The sequence below is a fragment of the Lathyrus oleraceus genome, chromosome 5, assembly GCF_024323335.1.
Source record: "Lathyrus oleraceus cultivar Zhongwan6 chromosome 5, CAAS_Psat_ZW6_1.0, whole genome shotgun sequence".
NCBI lineage: Eukaryota > Viridiplantae > Streptophyta > Magnoliopsida > Fabales > Fabaceae > Lathyrus > Lathyrus oleraceus.
In genome coordinates, this window is record NC_066583.1 from 344,201,443 (window position 1) to 344,224,631 (window position 23,189).

General features: G+C 40.3%; 1 protein-coding gene across 1 annotated transcript; it reads left to right on the forward strand.

Annotated features, from left to right (window-relative positions):
* Nucleotides 1–4,304: 4,304 nt before the first annotated feature.
* On the forward strand, nucleotides 4,305–10,043 carry LOC127084537 (uncharacterized). The gene is made up of 2 exons (XM_051025005.1): nucleotides 4,305–4,698; nucleotides 9,798–10,043. Exons 1-2 carry the CDS (start codon nucleotides 4,407–4,409, stop codon nucleotides 9,809–9,811), a joined length of 306 nt encoding a protein of 101 aa, XP_050880962.1. The 5' UTR covers nucleotides 4,305–4,406; the 3' UTR covers nucleotides 9,812–10,043.
* The last annotated feature ends 13,146 nt before the right edge of the window (nucleotides 10,044–23,189 follow it).

Consider the following 23,189-nt stretch of genomic DNA (forward strand, 5'->3'; position numbering starts at 1 on the left):
CTACACCTATAAGAGTATCTCTTGAGAATATTTTTGGAATACGAGTAGTCGTTTCTCCGATAATATCCGAAAGATAGGATGATGACTATGGGAACCTCTTGTAGAACATGTTTGGCAGGTTTAAACCCTAGTACATTCCCTTTGGGTGGTTCTTAACCGAGGCTCCATGCTCGTGACTTGCAACAAACCCTTGATTCATGGTTGATCTGTTCATGTATCCTTAATATCAATGGAACTTGGGTGTTGATAAGGTGTAAGCCATAATCCACCAAAATGGATGATTGATATTAAGGATGCCATGATCCATCCCATGACCTTTGTTTGGTGTGATTTGCTTGATCCTTGAGTGTGATTGTTGCATTCATGCATTCATGCACTCATTTGCATCCATATCATCAAAACAATAAGAAAATTTTCAAGGAACTTAAGAGGTCTATTTGTAAAATTTTCAGACATGGAAAGACAAAGAAGGAATACAAAGAAGTACAGTTTCAGACAACCAGACTTGAAAGAGTTAAGGAATTTGACATCTTATGTATTGGATCCCTTGGGTTTCAAGGCTCTTTTTGGAAAGCTTCTTCCTCTTTTGACTACTCAGGTCGATGAAGGATTGATGAGTGTATTATTGCAGTTTTATGACCCTCTTTACCGTTGCTTCACATTTCCGGACTTTCAGCTTTTGCCTACGCTTGAGGAGTATGCTTATCTTGTGGGCATACCTATTCTGGATCAGTTGTCGTTCAGTGGTTTGGATAGGGTTCCTACTTCTCAAGAGATAGTAGACATGTTACACATAGATGAATCCCTAGTTGGTGCTCATATGACTTCCAAAGGTGGAATTCAAGGTCTTCCTTCTGAGTTCCTCATTGCTCAAGCTACTGTGTATGGGAAGGCCATGAGTGAGGACGCCTTTGAGGCCATATTTGTACTTCTCATCTATGGGTTAGTGTTGTTCCCCAACATCGACAAGTTTGTGGATGTGAACGCTATTAGGATCTTCTCTACTCTTAATCCCGTTCCAACTCTGTTGGGTGATACTTATTTCTCTTTGCATATGAGGAATGCAAAGGGTGGTGGCGCCATTGTGTGTTGTTTGCCTCTGTTGTATAAGTGGTTTATTTCTCACGTACCTCAGACGGTCGCTTTCAAGGAGAACAAGGGATGTATACGGTGGTCCACGAGACTTATGTCTCTCACTAATGATGATATCTCTTGGTACAACCGTGTGTTTGATAGTGTACAGATTATTGACTCTTGTGGTGAATTCTCCAATGTACCTCTTCTTGGTACATACGGTGGGATTAACTACAACCCTATTTTAGCACGTCGTCAGCTTGGGTTCCCCCTAAAGGATAAACCCAATAACATTCTATTAGAGGGTGTGTTCTTTCGGGAGGGTAAAGATCCCCAAAACTTGAAAGCTAGGATGGTCCGCGCTTGGCGCAAGATTCATAGGAAAGGAAGGAAAGAGTTGGGTCCTAAGAATTGTGTTGCTATGTGTAACACCCCGATAAAATAAGATAATTATTTAAATTGAGTTAATAATATATTTATTAATTTAATTAAATAATTGGAATTATTATTATTATTGGAATAATAATTATTGGAATATTATTGGGATTATTATTATTGGATTATTTTTATTGTTATTATTGGAATAAAAGTAGAAATCAGTAAAAAGGTTCCATTTGGTAAAAAGAGTTATTTTCACGTGAAAAGGGAAAAGAGGCAGAAAAGGGAAAAAGGGCAAAGAGCCAGAGGACGAAGGTTGAAGGAAGGAAAAGCTTGGAGCTCAGAGATTGCCGGATTTACTCAGGTAAGGGGGGTTTATCATCGATTAATGGGTATTATGGGATAATATGTGATGGGTAGTGAGAAACCATTGATTTGCCTCTGATTGAATGATGTATGATGAATTTGTGAACTTTTGGGATGAACGAAATTTGGATTAAAATTGAAGAAATTCGTAGGAATTAGAGGTAGAAAGGTTAGCAATTTGTGAAATCGAAAGTGTATGATTCGTGTTAGATGAGACGAATGAATTGTGTGTGAAATTTGGACTGTGGAAGGTTGAATTGGATCGATCTCGTAGCAGCAAAAGCCATTGCAGATCTGGAAATTCTGGTTTCTGGTCATACGCGTATGGCACTAGGCAATACGCGTATGATATGGCTAGTACGCGTATGGATGAGGCCTTACGCGTATGAGTGAAAGAGATGAGGTTTTGAACGTGAAATTGTCTCTGTTGGTACGCGTATGAGAATGTGGTACGCGTATGAGAATGTGGTACGCGTAGCATACGCGTATGGGCGTGGGCAATACGCGTATGGACTTGGTCAGGAATGGGCAATACGCGTATGGCATAGGCAATACGCGTATGGGCAGACTTGTGGTTTTTCTGAACTATGGTTGTGCAGTTTTTGGTTGTTTAGGCTGAGTGATGTAACTTAGCTGATGTATGACGTAGTAGGGATCATTTTCCCGTTGTTTTGAGTAGTATAGGTATTAGTAGAGTGTGCTAATACTGTGTTTGATTATGCGGCATGATATGATATGCTCTTGTGATAAAATGTGTTGATGATGTGTGATGGTATGCATGATGCTGTGAATGTATCAGTTATGTATGCATTTGTGAATAGACTGTTTTATGGCTTAGAGTGTGAGCATATGTCTATTCTTGAGTTGTTGTTGTTGTTGCATTGCTAGGTGATTAGCATGCATATTGTGGCCTTTATGGTGGTAGCTAATTCCCATGGTGAGGAATTAGTGAGTAAATCATTTTGATTGTTGTTGATGTTTGCATGCTAGGTGATTAGCGTGCATAGCATGGCCCATTTGGGGTGGTAGCTAATTCCCATGGTGAGGAATTAGTGAGTGAGTCACTATGTCTCAAATGAGTGGGACTAGTGAGCTTGGTAGCCGTGCCTGGATTTGGACGGTGAGGTTGAACTATATGTTCACAAAATAGTCGGTACCGCATGCATGGAGTCTCATTGCATAATATATGTATGGCGTATAATATGAATGGATGTATTCCAATATTATACGTGTTGTTTGTGTTGGTGTTGAGTATTATGTTGAGTTGATGTGCTGTTACTGAATACATGTTTGGATTAGGGTGATGAAGTGTGTTAAATTACTTAACATGACATGATATTTTATAATACTTATTATATTGATTGAGGAACTCACCCTTACAACTGTTTTTCAGGTAACGAGCAGTGATTGAGTAGGAGCTAGTACTTGGAGTCTAGAGTAGTTCATTAGGGGGTCATGCTCTGATAGATGTAACATCGGGAAGGGATGTTTTGAATGTTTTACTGTTGGTTATGAACCATTTTACATGTAATGTGTTACATGTTTTGATTGATTTGATTTATATCCGCTGCGATTTATGCGAATGTTTATTTGATTAAATAAAGAGCATGACTGTTATTTTGGAACATGGTGTGAAGTGTTTATGTGACACCCATAACTGCATAATTACTCTGATGTTGTATTTTGATATTTAATTTAAATTATTGGGGTATTTTAGAAGGGTGTTACATTAGTGGTATCAGAGCATAGTCGGTCGAGTCGAGTCGTAATTATTCTGTTTCCCCTGTACGGGATAGGTGTTGTGTAACCCTATCAGTACTTATTGTTTGGCTTGTTGGGTTTTCAGAATAGAGATGGCTGGAAGAGGTAGAGATGATGCTGCGATTGCTGAGGCGCTGGGTATGCTAGCTGGAGTACTTGGAGGGAATCCGAATGTTGTGGGAATGGGAGCTGCTCGTCAACTGAGTGAGTTCCAGAAGAACAATCCTCCAATGTTCAAGGGAGCATACGATCCAGATGGTGCTCAGAAGTGGTTGAAGGAGATCGAGAGGATCTTCCGAGTGACTGAGTGTGCCGATAACCAGAAGGTCAGGTTCGGTACGCATATGCTGTCAGAAGAAGCAGATGATTGGTGGGTTGCTACCCGCACTGAGTTGGAAGCTGCTGGGAATACTGAGATCACTTGGGCGGTGTTCCGAGAGAGATTCCTGAGGAAGTACTTTCCAGAGGATGTCAGAGGAAAGAAAGAGATAGAGTTCTTGGAATTGAAGCAGGGCAATCGGTCGGTTACTGAATATGCTGCTAAGTTCACAGAGCTGTCGAAGTATTACACTCCCTATAACGAGGCTACTGGGGAATTTTCGAAATGTGTGAAGTTTGAGAACGGGTTGCGTCCCGAGATCAAGCAGGCTATTGGGTATCAGCGGATTAGAGTGTTTTCTGACTTGGTTGACTGTTGCAGGATTTTTGAACAGGATTCCAAAGCCAGAGCAGAGAGCTATCAGCAAAGGGTTGATAGGAAAGGCAAGAATCAGAATGATCGTGGAAAACCGTATGCAGCTGGCAAAGGTTTTCAGAGACAGAGTGGGATGAAGAGGCCTAGTGGGGGAGACTCCAGTGCCCCTGCTAAGTGTTACAGATGTGGTCAGGCTGGGCATCGTATCCATGAATGTACCAGTAATGAGAAGAAGTGTTTCAAGTGTGGAAAAGGTGGTCATTTGGCTGCAGACTGCCGGTTGAAGACTGTGACTTGTTTCAACTGTGGAGAGTTGGGTCATATTAGTCCACAGTGTCCTAAGCCGAAGAAGGAGAACCAGTCGGGAGGCAAGGTCTTTGCTTTATCGGGTTCTGAGACTTCTGCAGATGATCGTTTGATCCGAGGTACGTGTTATATTAATGGCTTTCCTCTTGTAGCTATTATTGACACCGGTGCTACTCATTCCTTTATATCCTTGGATTGTGCTGTGAAACTTAAGTTAGAGATATCTGAGATGCGTGGAAGTATGGTGATTGATACTCCTGCGAAGGGTTCAATGACTACTACTTCAGTTTGTTTAAATTGTCCTTTGAGTATTTTTGGTAGAGACTTTGGGATGGACCTTGTGTGTCTTCCACTAGTACAGGTTGATGTTATCCTGGGTATGAACTGGTTGGTGTTTAACCGAGTCTATATCAACTGTTTTGATAAGACTGTGATTTTTCCTAAGATTGAGGAAGGAAAGAGTTTGTTTCTATCTGCAAGGCAGGTGAATGAGGAAGTAGCAGATGGGGCAGAGTTGTTTATGCTGTTAGCGACTTTGGAAGCTAAAGATAAACTGGTGATTGGTAATCTAGCCGTGGTATGTGATTTTCCTGATGTGTTTCCGGAAGAAGTGAATGAATTACCGCCAGAGCGTGAAGTTGAGTTCTCGATCGATTTGGTACCTGGTACTAGGCCGATATCGATGGCTCCGTACCGTATGTCTGCTGTTGAGTTAACTGAATTGAAGAGTCAGTTGGAAGATCTGTTGGATAAGAAATTTATTCGTCCGAGTGTGTCACCGTGGGGTGCACCAGTGTTATTGGTTAAGAAGAAAGAAGGTACTATGAGGTTGTGTGTGGACTACAGGCAATTGAATAAAGAGACTATCAAGAATCGGTATCCTTTGCCGAGGATTGATGATTTGATGGATCAATTGGTTGGTGCGAGTGTGTTCAGCAAGATAGATTTGAGATCTGGGTATCATCAGATACGTGTGAAAACTGAGGATATTCAGAAGACTGCTTTCAGAACAAGGTATGGACATTATGAGTATTCTGTAATGCCTTTTGGCGTGACTAATGCGCCTGGAGTATTTATGGAATACATGAATAGGATTTTCCATCCGTATCTAGACCAGTTTGTTGTGGTGTTTATTGACGATATTTTAGTGTATTCGAAATCTGAAGAAGAGCATGCTGAGCATTTGAGAATGGTTTTAAGAGTTCTACGAGAAAAGAAGTTATTTGCTAAACTGTCTAAGTGTGAATTTTGGTTAGAAGAGGTTAGTTTTCTTGGTCATGTGATTTCAAGAGGTGGTGTTGCTGTTGATCCTTCTAAGATAGAAGCGGTATCTAAGTGGGAAGCTCCGAAGTCAGTTTCTGAGATAAGGAGTTTTCTTGGACTTGCAGGTTATTATAGGAAGTTCATTGAGGGATTTTCTAAGTTGGCGTTACCGTTGACGATGTTGACTAGAAAGGGGCAAGCGTTTGTTTGGGACTCAAAATGTGAAGAAGGTTTCCAAGAGTTAAAGAGAAGGTTGACTACTGCTCCTATTCTGATATTACTGAGTTCGTCGGAATCATTTGAGGTTTACTGTGATGCTTCATTGTTGGGCTTGGGTGGTGTGTTGATGCAGAATAAGCAGGTTATAGCTTATGCTTCGAGACAACTGAGGGTTCATGAGAGGAACTATCCGACACACGATTTAGAGTTGGCAACTGTGGTTTTTGTTCTGAAATTATGGAGGCATTACTTGTATGGGTCAAGATTTGAGGTTTTTAGTGACCATAAAAGTTTAAAGTATTTGTTTGATCAGAAAGAGCTGAATATGAGATAGAGGAGATGGTTAGAGTTTCTGAAGGATTATGATTTTGGTTTGAATTACCATCCGGGTAAAGCAAACGTAGTGGCGGATGCATTGAGTCGGAAATCATTGCATATGTCTATGTTAATGGTTAAGGAATTAGATTTGATTGAGCAGTTTAGAGACTTGAGTTTGGTGTGTGAGAGTACTCACAATAGTGTTAAATTGGGAATGTTGAAGTTAACGAGTAATATTTTGGATGAGATTAGAGAGGGTCAGAAATCCGATATGCTTTTGGTTGATAAGTTGACTTTAGTGAATCAAGGTCAAGGTGGTGAATTCAGAGTTGATGAGAGTGGTGTTTTGAAATTTGGTAATCGGGTATGTATTCCGGATGTTACCGAACTTAAGAAGAGTATCCTGGAGGAAGGACATCGTAGTGGCTTGAGTATTCATCCTGGAGCTACGAAGATGTATCATGATTTGAAAAAGTTATTTTGGTGGCCGGGAATGAAAAGAGAAATTGCGAGTTTTGTTTATTCCTGTTTGACTTGTCAGAAGTCAAAGATTGAGCATCAGAAGCCGTCTGGGCTAATGCAACCGTTGGCTATTCCAGAGTGGAAGTGGGATAGTATCAGTATGGATTTTGTGTCTGGTTTGCCGAGGACAAATAAGAATTTTGAAGCTATTTGGGTGATTGTTGACAGATTGACGAAATCGGCTCATTTCATTCCGATCAGAATGGATTATCCGTTAGAGAGATTGGCCGAGTTGTATATTGAGAAGATTGTAAGTTTGCATGGTATTCCGTCTAGTATTGTTTCGGACAGAGATCCTAGATTTACATCGAAGTTCTGGGAAGGTTTGCAGAGGGCTTTGGGAACTAAGCTGAGATTGAGTTCTGCATATCATCCGCAGACTGATGGTCAGACTGAGAGGACGATTCAGTCGCTAGAGGATCTTTTGAGGGCTTGTGTTTTGGAAAAGGGAGGTGCTTGGGATTGTTATTTGCCTTTGATTGAGTTTACCTACAACAATAGTTTTCATTCGAGCATTGGTATGGCACCGTTTGAAGCTTTGTATGGTAGGAGATGTCGGACACCTTTATGTTGGTATGAGTCCGGTGAGAGTGCTGTGGTTGGACCTGAAATTGTTCAACAAACTACGGAAAAGATTAAGATGATTCAGGAGAAGATGAGAATTGCTCAGAGTCGTCAGAAGAGTTATCATGACAAGAGGAGGAAGTCACTTGAGTTCCAAGAGGGAGATCATGTGTTTCTTCGTGTTACTCCGATAACTGGAGTTGGTCGAGCTTTGAAGTCGAAGAAGTTGACACCTCGATTTATTGGTCCTTATCAGATTTTGGAGAGGATAGGGGAGGTAGCCTATCGTATCGCTTTACCGCCGTCACTTGCGAATTTGCATGAGGTTTTTCATGTATCTCAGTTGAGGAGGTACATTCATGATCCGTCGCATGTGGTCCAAGTAGATGATGTCCAGGTGAGAGATAACCTGACTGTTGAAACATCACCTATGAGGATTGAGGATCGAGAGTTGAAGCAGTTGCGGGGTAAAGAGATTGCTTTGGTAAAGGTAGCTTGGGGCGGACCAGCAGGTGGCAATGTGACTTGGGAACTTGAGAGTCAGATGAAAGAGTCCTATCCAGAGTTATTCGCTTGAGGTATGTTTTCGAGGACGAAAACTCTTTTAGTGGGGGAGAGTTGTAACACCCCGATAAAATAAGATAATTATTTAAATTGAGTTAATAATATATTTATTAATTTAATTAAATAATTGGAATTATTATTATTATTGGAATAATAATTATTGGAATATTATTGGGATTATTATTATTGGATTATTTTTATTGTTATTATTGGAATAAAAGTAGAAATCAGTAAAAAGGTTCCATTTGGTAAAAAGAGTTATTTTCACGTGAAAAGGGAAAAGAGGCAGAAAAGGGAAAAAGGGCAAAGAGCCAGAGGACGAAGGTTGAAGGAAGGAAAAGCTTGGAGCTCAGAGATTGCCGGATTTACTCAGGTAAGGGGGGTTTATCATCGATTAATGGGTATTATGGGATAATATGTGATGGGTAGTGAGAAACCATTGATTTGCCTCTGATTGAATGATGTATGATGAATTTGTGAACTTTTGGGATGAACGAAATTTGGATTAAAATTGAAGAAATTCGTAGGAATTAGAGGTAGAAAGGTTAGCAATTTGTGAAATCGAAAGTGTATGATTCGTGTTAGATGAGACGAATGAATTGTGTGTGAAATTTGGACTGTGGAAGGTTGAATTGGATCGATCTCGTAGCAGCAAAAGCCATTGCAGATCTGGAAATTCTGGTTTCTGGTCATACGCGTATGGCACTAGGCAATACGCGTATGATATGGCTAGTACGCGTATGGATGAGGCCTTACGCGTATGAGTGAAAGAGATGAGGTTTTGAACGTGAAATTGTCTCTGTTGGTACGCGTATGAGAATGTGGTACGCGTATGAGAATGTGGTACGCGTAGCATACGCGTATGGGCGTGGGCAATACGCGTATGGACTTGGTCAGGAATGGGCAATACGCGTATGGCATAGGCAATACGCGTATGGGCAGACTTGTGGTTTTTCTGAACTATGGTTGTGCAGTTTTTGGTTGTTTAGGCTGAGTGATGTAACTTAGCTGATGTATGACGTAGTAGGGATCATTTTCCCGTTGTTTTGAGTAGTATAGGTATTAGTAGAGTGTGCTAATACTGTGTTTGATTATGCGGCATGATATGATATGCTCTTGTGATAAAATGTGTTGATGATGTGTGATGGTATGCATGATGCTGTGAATGTATCAGTTATGTATGCATTTGTGAATAGACTGTTTTATGGCTTAGAGTGTGAGCATATGTCTATTCTTGAGTTGTTGTTGTTGTTGCATTGCTAGGTGATTAGCATGCATATTGTGGCCTTTATGGTGGTAGCTAATTCCCATGGTGAGGAATTAGTGAGTAAATCATTTTGATTGTTGTTGATGTTTGCATGCTAGGTGATTAGCGTGCATAGCATGGCCCATTTGGGGTGGTAGCTAATTCCCATGGTGAGGAATTAGTGAGTGAGTCACTATGTCTCAAATGAGTGGGACTAGTGAGCTTGGTAGCCGTGCCTGGATTTGGACGGTGAGGTTGAACTATATGTTCACAAAATAGTCGGTACCGCATGCATGGAGTCTCATTGCATAATATATGTATGGCGTATAATATGAATGGATGTATTCCAATATTATACGTGTTGTTTGTGTTGGTGTTGAGTATTATGTTGAGTTGATGTGCTGTTACTGAATACATGTTTGGATTAGGGTGATGAAGTGTGTTAAATTACTTAACATGACATGATATTTTATAATACTTATTATATTGATTGAGGAACTCACCCTTACAACTGTTTTTCAGGTAACGAGCAGTGATTGAGTAGGAGCTAGTACTTGGAGTCTAGAGTAGTTCATTAGGGGGTCATGCTCTGATAGATGTAACATCGGGAAGGGATGTTTTGAATGTTTTACTGTTGGTTATGAACCATTTTACATGTAATGTGTTACATGTTTTGATTGATTTGATTTATATCCGCTGCGATTTATGCGAATGTTTATTTGATTAAATAAAGAGCATGACTGTTATTTTGGAACATGGTGTGAAGTGTTTATGTGACACCCATAACTGCATAATTACTCTGATGTTGTATTTTGATATTTAATTTAAATTATTGGGGTATTTTAGAAGGGTGTTACACTATGGAGCCTTACACTACTTGGGTTAGGAAGAGAGCATTTGAGTATCTCATGTCGTACGAGTATCCGAGACCTACACCTATGATTATGGTTGGGCCTTCAACCCTCCCTAATCAAGGAGTAGAGGAGTTGAGAGACGAAGACTGTTCACGTGCTTGGATCCGTGAACGTGAAGAGTTGCTTCAACAGATCAAAGAGAAAGACGCTTTGAATGAGTTTCTTGAGCATCAGGATATTGATGATCCTGATGATGCATGGACTTCTCTACTTCCTCAGTCTTCTAGGTTCTGGAAGAGGAAGTACGATCGACTCGCCAAGGAAAAGGCAGATATGAAGGCAGCCTATGAAGAGGAGGTGAAGAGGCTTGGTGCATCTTATCTTCCAGTATCCCGAGCTTTAGATGATTGTTTCTAGGGATCCATAGGATGGTCATTTCCCTTTTCTCTTATATTATTTTGGTTACCAATGTTGTACTTCTTTGGTGTAAAAGTATTTTCTAAATATCATTGATGAGATGTTTTCATATGTGATACAAATATAATATTTCCCGAGATTTGCAAATAGAACTCTAAAAGTTCCTCTGAAATAAAAAATAAATCATGTGCACAAGCATTGCATGCATCATGTGCATAAGCAGGTTTTGTTTCCGGCTTCTTGTCTTGTGGTCTAATCCTGTGTTCTTCATTTATTTTGAAGACAAGCTGACTCACCGGTACTACACTAGAGCCAACATTTCAAGACTGATGGATCATCTGGAACAAGAGAACCGCGAGCTGAAAGAGGAAGTGGCCAGATTGACTGCCCTAATGGAATCATTCTTGGCTGCCCAGAGCCAGTCTTCTCCGTCACCTTCAACTCTTCCCCAGAGGACACTCATCTCTGAGATTGTCTCCTCAACTGTGCCTGCAGCCAGTGCACACTTTGCTCCAACAGCCATGCCAACCGGATTCTCGTGGGGGATGCCTCCCAATTTCATGCTCGAGGGTCCTGCTCCCACCTTTGCTTCTATGCCGGCATCTAGCCCGGTCCTTGTTGTTCCTCCTCCTATCGTGCATACTCTGCCCAGAGTAGACGACACCATCTATCATTCTGAGCCGTCCGAGGGCCCATACGTTTATGAGAAGATGGATGCTATGAACGATCAATTTCTTGAGCTTCACAAGGAATTGAAAACTCTCAGAGGAAAAGATCTTTTTGGCAAGTTTGCTGCCGAACTCTGCTTGGTTCCCAATGTGAAGATCCCTGTGAAATTCAAGGTCCCTGACTTTGAAAAATACAAGGGAAATACTTGCCCTCTCAGCCACCTGGTCATGTATGCTAGGAAGATGTCGACTCAGACCAACAATGACCAACTGCTCATCCACTACTTCCAGGACAATTTGTCCGATGCTGCTCTGCGTTGGTACATGGGTCTAGACAGCACAAACATCCGATCCTTCAACGACCTTGGCGAGGACTTCGTCAAGCAATACAAGTATAATGTAGATATGGCTCCCGATAGGGATCAATTGAGAGCCATGTCCTAGAAGGACAAGGAAACATTCAAAGAATACGCCAAGAGGTGGCGAGAGGTGGCAGCACAGATCGTGCCCCCGCTAGAAGAGAATGAGATGACTAAGATCTTTTTGAAGACCTTAAGTTCTTTTTATTATGAGCGGATGATTGCTAGCGCTCCTTCTGACTTCACCGAGATGGTGAATATGGGGATGCGGCTAGAGGAAGGGGTTAGAGAAGGACGTCTAACCAGAGAAGAAGGCTCTTCTGCCAAACATTATGGGGCGTTTGCAAAGAAGAAAGATGGAGAGGAACATGTTGTGACCTCCCATGTGAAACCAAGAAGACCCTCTGTAAAGAGGAAGACCGTGCGTCCCGCCGATAACCAGCACCAGGTGGCTCATATAGCACCTGTCTTCAGAGATAATCAGCAGTATCAGCAACACAACAACAATCAGCAACCACATAAGCAATATCAACAATAACAACACCATCCGCAACAGCAGGCCTACCATCCTCGAAACAGTAATCAAACCAGCACAAGTTACGAGAGGAAAAGTGTCACTTTCGATCCTATTTCGATGACGTATGCAGAGTTATATCCCTCTTTGATAGAGAGGAAGTTGATTACTCCGAGAGACCCACCGGCTATACCTGCTAACCCCCAGTGGTGGTATAAGCCTGAATTACACTGTGTTTACCATTCTGGTGCTCCCAGCCACGACGTGGAGAGGTTTGTTACCCTTTGAAGACCAAGGTTCAAGACCTTGTGAGGTGTGGCATTCTGTGTTTCGAGGACGTAGGTCCTAATGTGAAGAAGAACCCATTGCCCAAACATGGGAAATCTGTCAACATGGTCCAGGGTTGTCCTGGCAAATACAAAGTCAAATACGTCAGTCACATCCGACAATCTCTGGTTGAGATGCATCGTTTGCTGTGTGATTACAGTCATTATGAGCATGACCATGATAGATGCCGAGTATGCTCTATTAATCAAAGAGGTTGTCGCCAGGTGCGCGAGGATGTTCAGGAAATACTGGATGAGGGAGTCATTGAGATCCTTCAGAATAGGAATGTTGATGAAGATGAGCCAGAAGTCAATGTGATTTCCCCGGTGTTCCGGATACCCGAGCCTGTTATCATCAAGTATGATGGTAGCAAGCAGAAAGCTTCTCCTGCTCTCATCATTAAGCCTGTCGGACCCGTACCATACTCTTCTGAAAAGGCAGTTCCTTATCGCTACAATGCCGTAGCAGTGGAAAATGGGAAAGAAGTGTCCTTGCCTTCTTCGTCTGTTGTAAATATTGCTGATGTTAGTCGGTTGACACGTAGCGGTCGTGTATTTTCAGCACCGCCAAAGCCCCAAGATAATGTTGATTCCGTTGAACGCCCGATTGGGAATGCTGTGAGCTCTCCGAATCCGGCACTTGTTGTTAAGCCCTCCTCTACATTGAAAACTCCTACTTCTACTGGCCCTAGTGGCAACGAGAAAGAAGACTGTGATGAGATGCTGAGGCTCATCAAGAGGAGCGAGTACAATGTTGTAGACCAGCTTCTACAAACGCCATCCAAAATATCTGTGTTATCGTTGCTTTTGAATTCAGAACCACACCGAGAGGCTCTGCAGAAGGTGTTGGATGTGGCATATGTTGATCACGATGTCACGATAGAGCAGTTTGATAGCATTGTTGCAAACATTACTGCTTGTAACAACTTGAGCTTTTGTGACTCTGATCTCCCCGAGGAGGGAAGAGACCACAACTTGGCATTACATATATCTATGGGTTGTAGGAACGACGCCATGTCCAATGTGTTGGTGGATACTGGGTCATCACTGAACGTATTGCCAAAATCCACTCTCTCGAAGTTGTCATATCAGGGGCCTCCCATGAGGCAGAATGGAGTAGTTGTGAAGGCTTTCGATGGGTCTCGCAAGACTGTGATTGGTGAGGTTGATCTCCCAATCAAAATTGGACCAAGTGATTTTCAGATTACCTTCCAGGTGATGGACATTCACCCATCGTATAGCTGTCTCTTAGGCAGACCATGGATTCACGAGGTTGGCACCGTGACATCCACCCTACACCAGAAATTGAAATTTATGAAGAACAAGAAGCTGGTGGTGGTAGGGGGGAGAAGGCTCTCCTGGTTAGCCATTTGTCTTCTTTCTCATATATAGATGCTGAGGATGAAGTTGGAACTCCTTTCCAAGCTTTATCTATTCCTGAGCCTGTTGAGAAGAGAACTCCTTCATTTGCTTCCTACAAAGATGCAAAGTTGGCCATTGAGCGTGGTGCAACCGCTGGTTTAGGAAAAATGATTGAGTTGGAAACAACAAGTCTCGGGCTGGCTCGGCTTTTCTTCTGGGATCTTCAATACGCAAGGTCTATTCAAGAGTGGAGGTTTCATCCACACTGGTCAAGACGAGGAGGCTGCTGCTGTTTTTTGAAGAAGATGCAGAGGATTCTGGAAATTTCATCATCCCTGGAGGGGTCTGCAATAATTGGGTCGCTGTGGATATTCCAACAGTTATCCATAAGTCAAAGTAATGCTCATTGTGTTTAAAAATCCCTACTCCCATGTGTAGCGGGGTATTCGTTACCATTATATATATTGGCTAAATCCAAGGTAAATCATACAAGTCGAGTCGCCACCGCACTTCTATTTATCCAAAGGAATGGTTAGAAAGCGAACAAAAACCTAATAGTTTTATCGAATCAAAAACTAGTAAAAATGTCAGAGATCTGGGTAAGGGGGTTGGTTATGCAATGGGAAGGTGTTAGGCACCCAAAACATCCTAGGTACTCCTAGGGAGCCCTTTTCATATTTGTTGTAAGGTTGGTATTTTTGTGAAAATTTATTTGTGCAAACATGATTGAAGAGATGAGAAAAGAATATACAAGTTATTTACATTTTGTGTTTGAATGGATAAACCCACTGCCTACGTACCATCTTAAAAAAGATTAGGATCAAAACCTCGTAGTTCGGGGTAAAAATCTCAAAATAAGTTGGTGAATTGATTGGTCCAAAAGCCTTAAGGTCTTTTGTTATCCAAGGGAGAAAACTCAACCTAAAATCACAAACCACCATGTGAGGATAGCTTCAACATGCTAGTGAGGGGTTAACCCTATAATAAGCATGGAGGATCATTGTCCATCACTAAGGATATAGGTGAGTTTGATTAAGAAAGTGGCCATTGAAACCACAAAAAGACATTTGAATGGGTTATATTTACCAATGAAAAGTATTTACAAAATATGGTCAAAGTGGATTTAAAGATTCAATTCAAAATAAGTATTATGAAAAGAAAGTTTGAAAATCAAAAGCATAAGGCTTAGGTTTCTAATGTTTGAAAACAAGTATTAATGTTTGCACAAAAGTTTTGGCTTGGGTTAGAGTGGAGAGAAGAAGAAGAATGGCTAAGATCCTAGGCATACAAGAGGTAAGGGAAAAGAGAACAAAACCACACAAGGAGTTCCTCTCTTGAGATCATATTGATGATCCAAGTAGCTCCCATCCTTTGGAATAAGCAATCACAAGCATAAACTCAAGCAAACAATAATCAATGAATTCTTGGACAAAGCTCCTCAAGGTCTCTTGGATCTCTCTCTTAGAAGTTCATGGTAATGGTTCTTCAATTTGGCTCAAGTTAGGATCCCCTAGCACAAGAAAACACACACATCAAAAAGTTCTATTAACAATCAAAGAATGGACAAGAGGGAGTTTAGAATATGGTCCTTTCAAAGTTCATCCTTAAGCTTTAAGCATTCTAAAGGCAGGAGGCCTAGTTGCTCTTTGACATTTAAGCACTCTAAAGGCATGAGGCCTAGTTGCTCTTCAAATTCCATTTGCTTGGGTAAGGACCTAAATTCTAAGTCCATTTTGTCCAATTCTTTGCATTTGGTTCTCAACAAACAGACAAACACAAGCACAAAAGATATATACACAATTATATACCCAAGTGGGCAAAAGGCAAATGGCACTAACATAAACATGTGCTCCAATGAGCAAAGGAAAAAGAAAATGAATAATATGTGCAAGAATAGTAAATTGCATAAAAGTAAAGTGCATAAAGTAAATGTTAGTGGTTAATGGTCAATAGTTAGTGTGCCATAAGGAAAAATTTAGCGCTATGTTAAGCAATCATAATTGGACTTATGTAGAAGTCACAACTATCTGAGGCCGGTCAATAATAATGTAGGCAACAATACAAGTTAGAAGTCTTGATTAGTGAACCAAGTTCTAACAACTTTCCTTGCCAAAAAGAAAAAAAAAGGAATTGATCTTGTATTGGTTTAAGCCTTTTGCATGATTTAGGAAACAACATATCCTTAATGCAAAGCCATTCACTTGATCAATTGATCAAGATGAATTAGGTTTGGATCAAGAAAGATTAAGTCTCCCTAATCAATGCTAAATTATCAACCTTCAACTCATTGATCAAAAAAGAAAAAAGAAGAAGAAGAAGAAGAATGAGATGAATAATGGAAATAAAAGAAGGCAAAAAATACAAATGCATTAAATGAAATACAATGTATCAATCATCATATGTTGACCAATAACATTGAAGGTCAAAGTCAAACAATCAAAAACAGAAATGAGATGAAGATTGGAAGTCAAGCAATAATCAAAATATTTTTGGCATTTTTTAATATTAAAATAAAGTTGAATTAAAATATTAAAGAAAGGTCAAACTTCAAAATCACTTCAAATCAACTTTAAAAAGTCCAAGTGATTTATCCTAAGTTCAACAAGGTCAAACAAAGTTTGACAAAAAATTTCAGCATTTTTAAAAGTCAGAAACTATTTTTAATCAATTAAAAATGAATAAAAATAACCTAATTGAACTAAAATCTCAAATAAATCACAAATCAATTTAAAAATTGATGAGAATATTTTTCATAGATTCATCATCATTCAAATAGGTTAGGAAAATATTTTGGTATTTTTTGAATATAAAAAACTATTTAAAATGAATTAAAAATAACCAGAAAAGAGAAAATTCACCAAAAAATATCAAATGACAAAATAAAAAATATTAAAAATCATTTTTAGAAACTAGAAATTATTTGGAGACTAATGCAATTGGTCCCATATTTTTTGGATTTAAAATGAAGAAGATATTGAATTTTGAAAATTATTGGAATAAAAGAAATTAAATCAAAAAATTAAAAATCAAAAAAACCAGGAGCGTTAGATCTGACCTCATTAATTGAGCTGGCAGATCATGCGCTCCAGATGCGCGCTTCCAACATACGCCTTGGTCAACTGAAACACACGCAACATTAAAACAAGTCATAAAAAACAAAGGCCAGGATTAGATCTGGAAAACTCAATCCAAGGGCTCATATTCAAACTGGAGAGGGACGGCCACCGGAGCCACCTTCTTCTCCGGTGAGCTTGTGTTTTCCGGCCAAAATTGCAGACACCCAAATCTTAACCAAAATACACGATCTATACATCTTTGGAAAGCTGGGATGATGTACATCATCCCTGTGCCACTCAATTCTACTCTAGATCTCTATATTAAGAGAAATCAGAGATGGAAGTTCTGTGGTGTTCACCATGAACTTAATGGATTTCAAAAATTAAATGCACAATCATGATGCCTCTATTGAGAGGACTTCAGCCAACACAAGATCCAAGCAAATAGGTCAATGGATGATGAGATTCGAAGAAAATACGAGTTGAAGAACAAACTTGGATTCTGGAGAATTGAGCTTGATTCCTTGCTTCCTTTGCCAAAACAGAAGATCAATGAGCTAAATGGTGAAGGTTTAGAAGCTTTAGATCCAAAGATTCAACCAGATGTAGTTGAATCTCAGATCTGAAAATTTGAAGAAAAAATGAACTAGCTTCTTTGGTGAGAGGTTTGGATTCAGTTGTGCAGCATTTCTGGCGCCATTAGGTTGAAGAATAGTGGAGTTGATCACACTTATTTATAGTAAATGCCAAGGCAATCAAGGTGAATTCTCATGTGCATGAATGAAGAGGGCCTCCATGCATGGGCTTGTACAGGCGCATGGAGGGCCCAAATCTTATTGGAATGGCAAGCTGAAGTTAATTTGATCTGAAATGGACGTGCAGATGTGAGGTAATTGGAGTGTGCAATGAGTTTGAATCAAGTTTCCATAAATGCACCAAAATATTCCCTTCTTCGAAAATGCCATTTGCCAAATCCAAATATGATCATGTGAGTAATGGTTGGAAAGGTTTTGAGGTAAGGAACAATTGTTATGTTGGGCAAAAATCCATTTGAAGTGTGGAACTTAGTGAATTTTGAATTTAAAGTGTACGGTGCAAAACATGCAAAGGCAAGGTTTCCAAATTTGGCCAATGTTCAAGCCCCTCTGTTTCAATGATGCAAGCCTTAAATGAAAAAACCTCCAACAATAAAGTTGTAGATATCTTCAAAACAATCAAAATGGACTTAAATTTTGCATCATTTGGATTTTTGATGAAAGAGTTATGGGCACTTGAAGTTGGACTTTTTTGTCTTTCAATGCATTTGGTCCAAAAGGACCTATAATGTCTTGCATTATCACATGTATTTCCTTTGAGATTTTGAAATTTTGTTCAACATAACATTTTAAGTAGACATATGAAGCTATTCATATTGTCCTTGGGAAATTGACCCAAAATCATAAAAAATGAATGAGTTATGTCCTTGGGAAATTGACCCAAAATTAGGGTTTCAGTCAAAATGACCTATAATGTCTTGGGATGGATGATGATATTCCAAGGTTCAAATAAATTTTTGATGAACATAAAAGTTTTTCATATTGTCCTTAAGAACATTTCTTCTTTTGTAATCATCTCCATTTGACCAACACATAAAAAGTTAGGGCTCAGTGCACTTCAAAATAGTTAAATGAATTGACTGATCAACTTCTCAAGTCCACAACTCATACCTTGATGAATTGATGATTGATGATGCTCAAATAAGTTAAAATATGTATGAAATGATGAATTAGAGAACCTCCCTTGATGGTATTTGACTATGGGCTGAGGTTGCTTCATGAGCAAGGCATTATGGTGCACAAATGAATTAGGGTTTCTCTGGGGAACAAACCTCAAACCCTTTGACTTGATTTGATCAAAATGATGAATTGAGATGCTAGGGAGGCATATTTGATGGATGAGAGCTTTGGGAACCATTACCATGCTTGCTTCTATCTTCTCTTGGCCATGTCATTGCACAGATGATCTCCTAGAAGCTTTGAACCTTTGTGATTCCTCAAGCTACAAACAAAGGATGTTAGTGACATATTTTTGTGCTTTTGGTTAGTAAACAAAATAAGAAAAGCAATAATATACAATTCAAGCATGCTTGGTGATCTCAAACCACTCACAAGAAGTCCCACCCAAAGGCAAAGGGAACCAAGATGCTTATGATCCTTGAGGCTATGCAAATGCAATATTTTGATGCCATGAGGGATCTTTAGGGCCAAAATTGGGGTCTTACAGATGCCCCTATTTAAGGTCATTCTAGCCGGAGAAGTGAAGGTTAAAATCTTCGTCTCGACGAGGTAGAATGGGCTTAAATAATAACAAAGAGACGAATTTTGGTCCCTAAAAGACCTCATGATGCGAATATATGTATGCAAAATGATAACATTCTGTGGGGAAATGTGTCCACAAAGGCAAAGATCAAGAGGAAATTAACGATTCCCATGAATAATTTATTTTATGTGGCAGGGACTCTACCGGGGAGTAAAAAGGAAAAAAAATGCGTGAGCAGGTCACGACTCAAAGCTTGGGGAACAGAATTCCAAAGGGAATAAATCCATTGTAAAAACCCGAGCTGACTCAAAGATGCAGGTATTGGGGAATATGCCAATACAGCAAAAAACTATCCACAGCGGATATTTCGGATAAAAATCCGGATTGGGACAATCCACTAAGGGACTTCGCTGGGGAAACAGCGGGATAAGGTATTACCGGTTACTGGGTAATAAGCTCAAAAGAGAGATCATGTGATTCCACCGGTAGCAAGGTGAGGGAAAACATGCTCTGGGAGAATGAATATCTAATACCGGTATAAGGGTGAGAGAAATCAAAACTCCAAAACGTCTGAGGAAGACCTAAAAGGCATACTTCAACTCAGGGATTCTGACTCCACGAGGGACTAAAAGTCATAATAGGGAGCAGAAGGAGGGAACACCAGGGATGCCGGTCACTGGGCATATAATAGGTGACCGACCAAGACGTGAATTGGGGAATATTCCCAAGACACTCATCATCCAACAGAGGGCTAAAAGCATACTCGATTATAGGATGGACATTCGATTCCAAAAAGGAAATACGAATCCTACTCAACTGGGGAAGAACAAAAGGCTTCAACCAAAGAGTGCATGAGATATATTATCTATTACCGTCAGAACGTAAATAATATACTCGCATGGAAGATTATCCACAACCGATTACTGGGTTAATAAAGGATAAATCGACCGAAAATAAAAAAGGCATCAGGATACCGAAACTAAGGTATATAATGATGACCAATCTAGGAGAGAAACAATTGTTACCAACAACAAAAGAGTAGACGATAGATGACCTGCTGGGGATAAATTGCATGATCAGAGCAATTATCCGAGAAAGTGGGGGGGTATCAACACCGAATATTGGATAATGATAACTGCCAAGGAGGGGATTACACCTACCGGATACTGGGTAGGAAACCACGAAAAAGCAACCGTCATCGATTATTATGAACAAAAGGATAACTCTGCAAGGGAAAGAAATAGGGTTTACAACTACCGGTATAAGGGTAGAAAACCACAGACTCCGCCGGGGATAATATGAATGATTACTAATTACTGAGCAATTATTCATTTATACCACGGGGAAGCAGGAGAGAGTCACAGGAGGCAAATTTAGGATCAAACCAAAGAGGCACACTGAATCAAGACTCGTCCCAGTGAGGATATAGCTCCATAGGGAGACCCATTCCAATATATGTGTTGGGAAGAAACAGAAACAACCATCATCCACGAGGATATAACTCAGTGGGGAATGTGGGAGAAAGGATAGACGCTTTTTGCTTATGGAGTTGACTCTATATGGAGATCAGACACACACATCTGCTTGGGGAGATATATACCACCGAATAGCAGGATACAACAAACAACGATATATGGTAAAGAATGCAACATGAATATCTGAATGTTATAATTATGCATGTATATGCGTGGTTTATGTATGATGAATGCTGACAAACAGACATATCTAAAACAAACAGATCCAGGAATCAACCACCCGGTACTACATCTCAGGAGAGAAAGCCAGGTCCACTGAGGGAAACTGTCACTGGGAAATGAAGATCTTTGCAGGGAGATGAATCATCAGTCATTCCTGCTGGGGACAGGAGTTATCAAAGATAAAATCTACCACACCAACAACTCTACTGGGGAATCTATACGAGGAGATAAAGGAATCTGGGGACCAACCTCCAAATACCGTACTCACCAAAGAGATCACATATGTTGAGGAGAAAAGGTCGCTACTCTGCTGGAGGGAAAGTGGTGAATAACTTACTAAACACTCTGCTCAGTAGAACACCTCAAAGGATCCGGAGGAAGAAGATACAAGCAATGCCAGGAATATGGACAAAAAACTCATCCTGTTGGGGATCATACCATCCTCGGGAGAGCACTGAAGATCTCCTAAGTATCCATTCGTCATTGCAAATGTTCACTTTGTTTAAAAACAAATTATGAAAAAATTGATTGTTTAAAACAATGATATTTTCTCAATTAAAACATGCAAAACATTTGCTGAATAAAAACAAATAAGAGTGCAAATAATCAGATAAAAGGCTCAAATTTATTTGATGGAATGGTAGTCTGCAAATGGCAAGACTCCATAGATCTTTACGAAATCGAAATTGGTGATATATATTGGAAAAGGGCTACATTGACCATAATGACCATTTCTCCACCAATTCTGAATCCGATGTATTTGAAGCTTTGGTTGATGACGAATGAACAAGAATCTCTGACGGATGACAGTCGTAGAACAAAGTCTTGTCAGGATGCAGTTACTTGCCAAATCCCTAATTTTTGCCTAGATTTCCCCAGGATGAGGTGCTCAATCTAGCGGGATACATTTATTTTTTATGTCTCTAACTTTTGCCTGGATCGCCCTTTCGGGTTTTCAATCCACCGAGACGCTCATTTTTGCCTAAGCCGCCCTTTCGGGTTTTCAACTTAGCAAGCTATTCTGTTTTTATTTTTAGGCGAAGTATTTCTTGACTGCATCTGAATTCACAGGACGAGTGAAGTCCTCCCCATCCATAGTTGTAAGTATCAAAGCACCGCCTGAAAAGGCTCTCTTAACAACATATGGACCTTCATAGTTCGGAGTCCACTTTCCCCTGGAATCGGGCGCGAAAGACAAGACTTTCTTGAGCACAAGGTCACCTTCTCGAAACACGTGAGGCTTCACCTTCTTATCGAAAGCTTTCTTCATCCTTTATTGATATAATTCACCATGGCACATGGCAGTCAATCTCTTCTCTTCAATCAAATTCAGCTGGTCATAACGACTTTGAATCCATTCAGCATCAGTCAACTTGGCTTCCATCAAGACTCTCATCGATGGGATCTCCACCTCTACTGGGAGTACAGCCTCCATGCCATAAACAAGAGAGAAAGGGGTTGCCCCTGTTGAAGTGCGGACAGATGTACGATATCCGCGTAAAGCAAATGGCAGCATCTCATGCCAATCTTTGTACGTGACAACCATCTTCTGGATAATCTTCTTGATGTTTTTATTAGCAACTTTAACAGCCCCATTCATCTTGGATCTGTAAGGAGAAGAATTATGATGTGCAATCTTGAACTCACTACATAGCTCTTTCATCATTTTGTTGTTCAAGTTAGATCCATTATCAGTAATGATCTTATCTGGCACACCATATCGGCATATGAGTTGATTCTTGATAAACTTCACGACCACCTGCCTGGTCACATTTGCATATGACGCCGCTTCAACCCACTTGGTGAAGTAATCAATTGCTACGAGAATAAATCTGTGTCCATTAGACGCTTTCGGCTCTATCATGCCAATCATGTCAACTCCCCACATGGAGAAAGGCCATGGTGATGAAATCACATTCAGAAGTGTCGGGGGAATATGAATTTTATCTGCATAAATTTGACACTTATGGCATTTCTTCACATACTTGCAGCAGTCAGACTCCATTGTCAACCAATAGTAGCCTGCTCTCAATATCTTTCTAGCCATGGCATGCCCATTGGAATGAGTACCAAATGAACCCTCATGGACCTCAGTCATCAACAAGTCTGCTTCGTGTCTATCCACGCATCTGAGCAGAACCATGTCAAAATTTCTCTTGTAAAGTACATCACCGTTGAGGTAGAAACTGCCTGACAATCTCCTCAAAGTCTTCCTATCTTTCACAGATGCCCCAGGCGGGTAAATCTGACTCTGAAGGAAACACTTGATATCATAATACCATGGTTTGTCATCCTTTACTTCTTCAACCGCAAACACATGAGCTGGTCTGTCCAAGCGCATCACAGTGATATTGGGAACTTCA

Coding starts and splice junctions, on each gene's coding strand:
- LOC127084537 (XM_051025005.1), top strand. CDS start 4,407: ATGAAGAGGCCTAGTGGGGGAGACTCCAGTGCCCCTGCTAAGTGTTAC.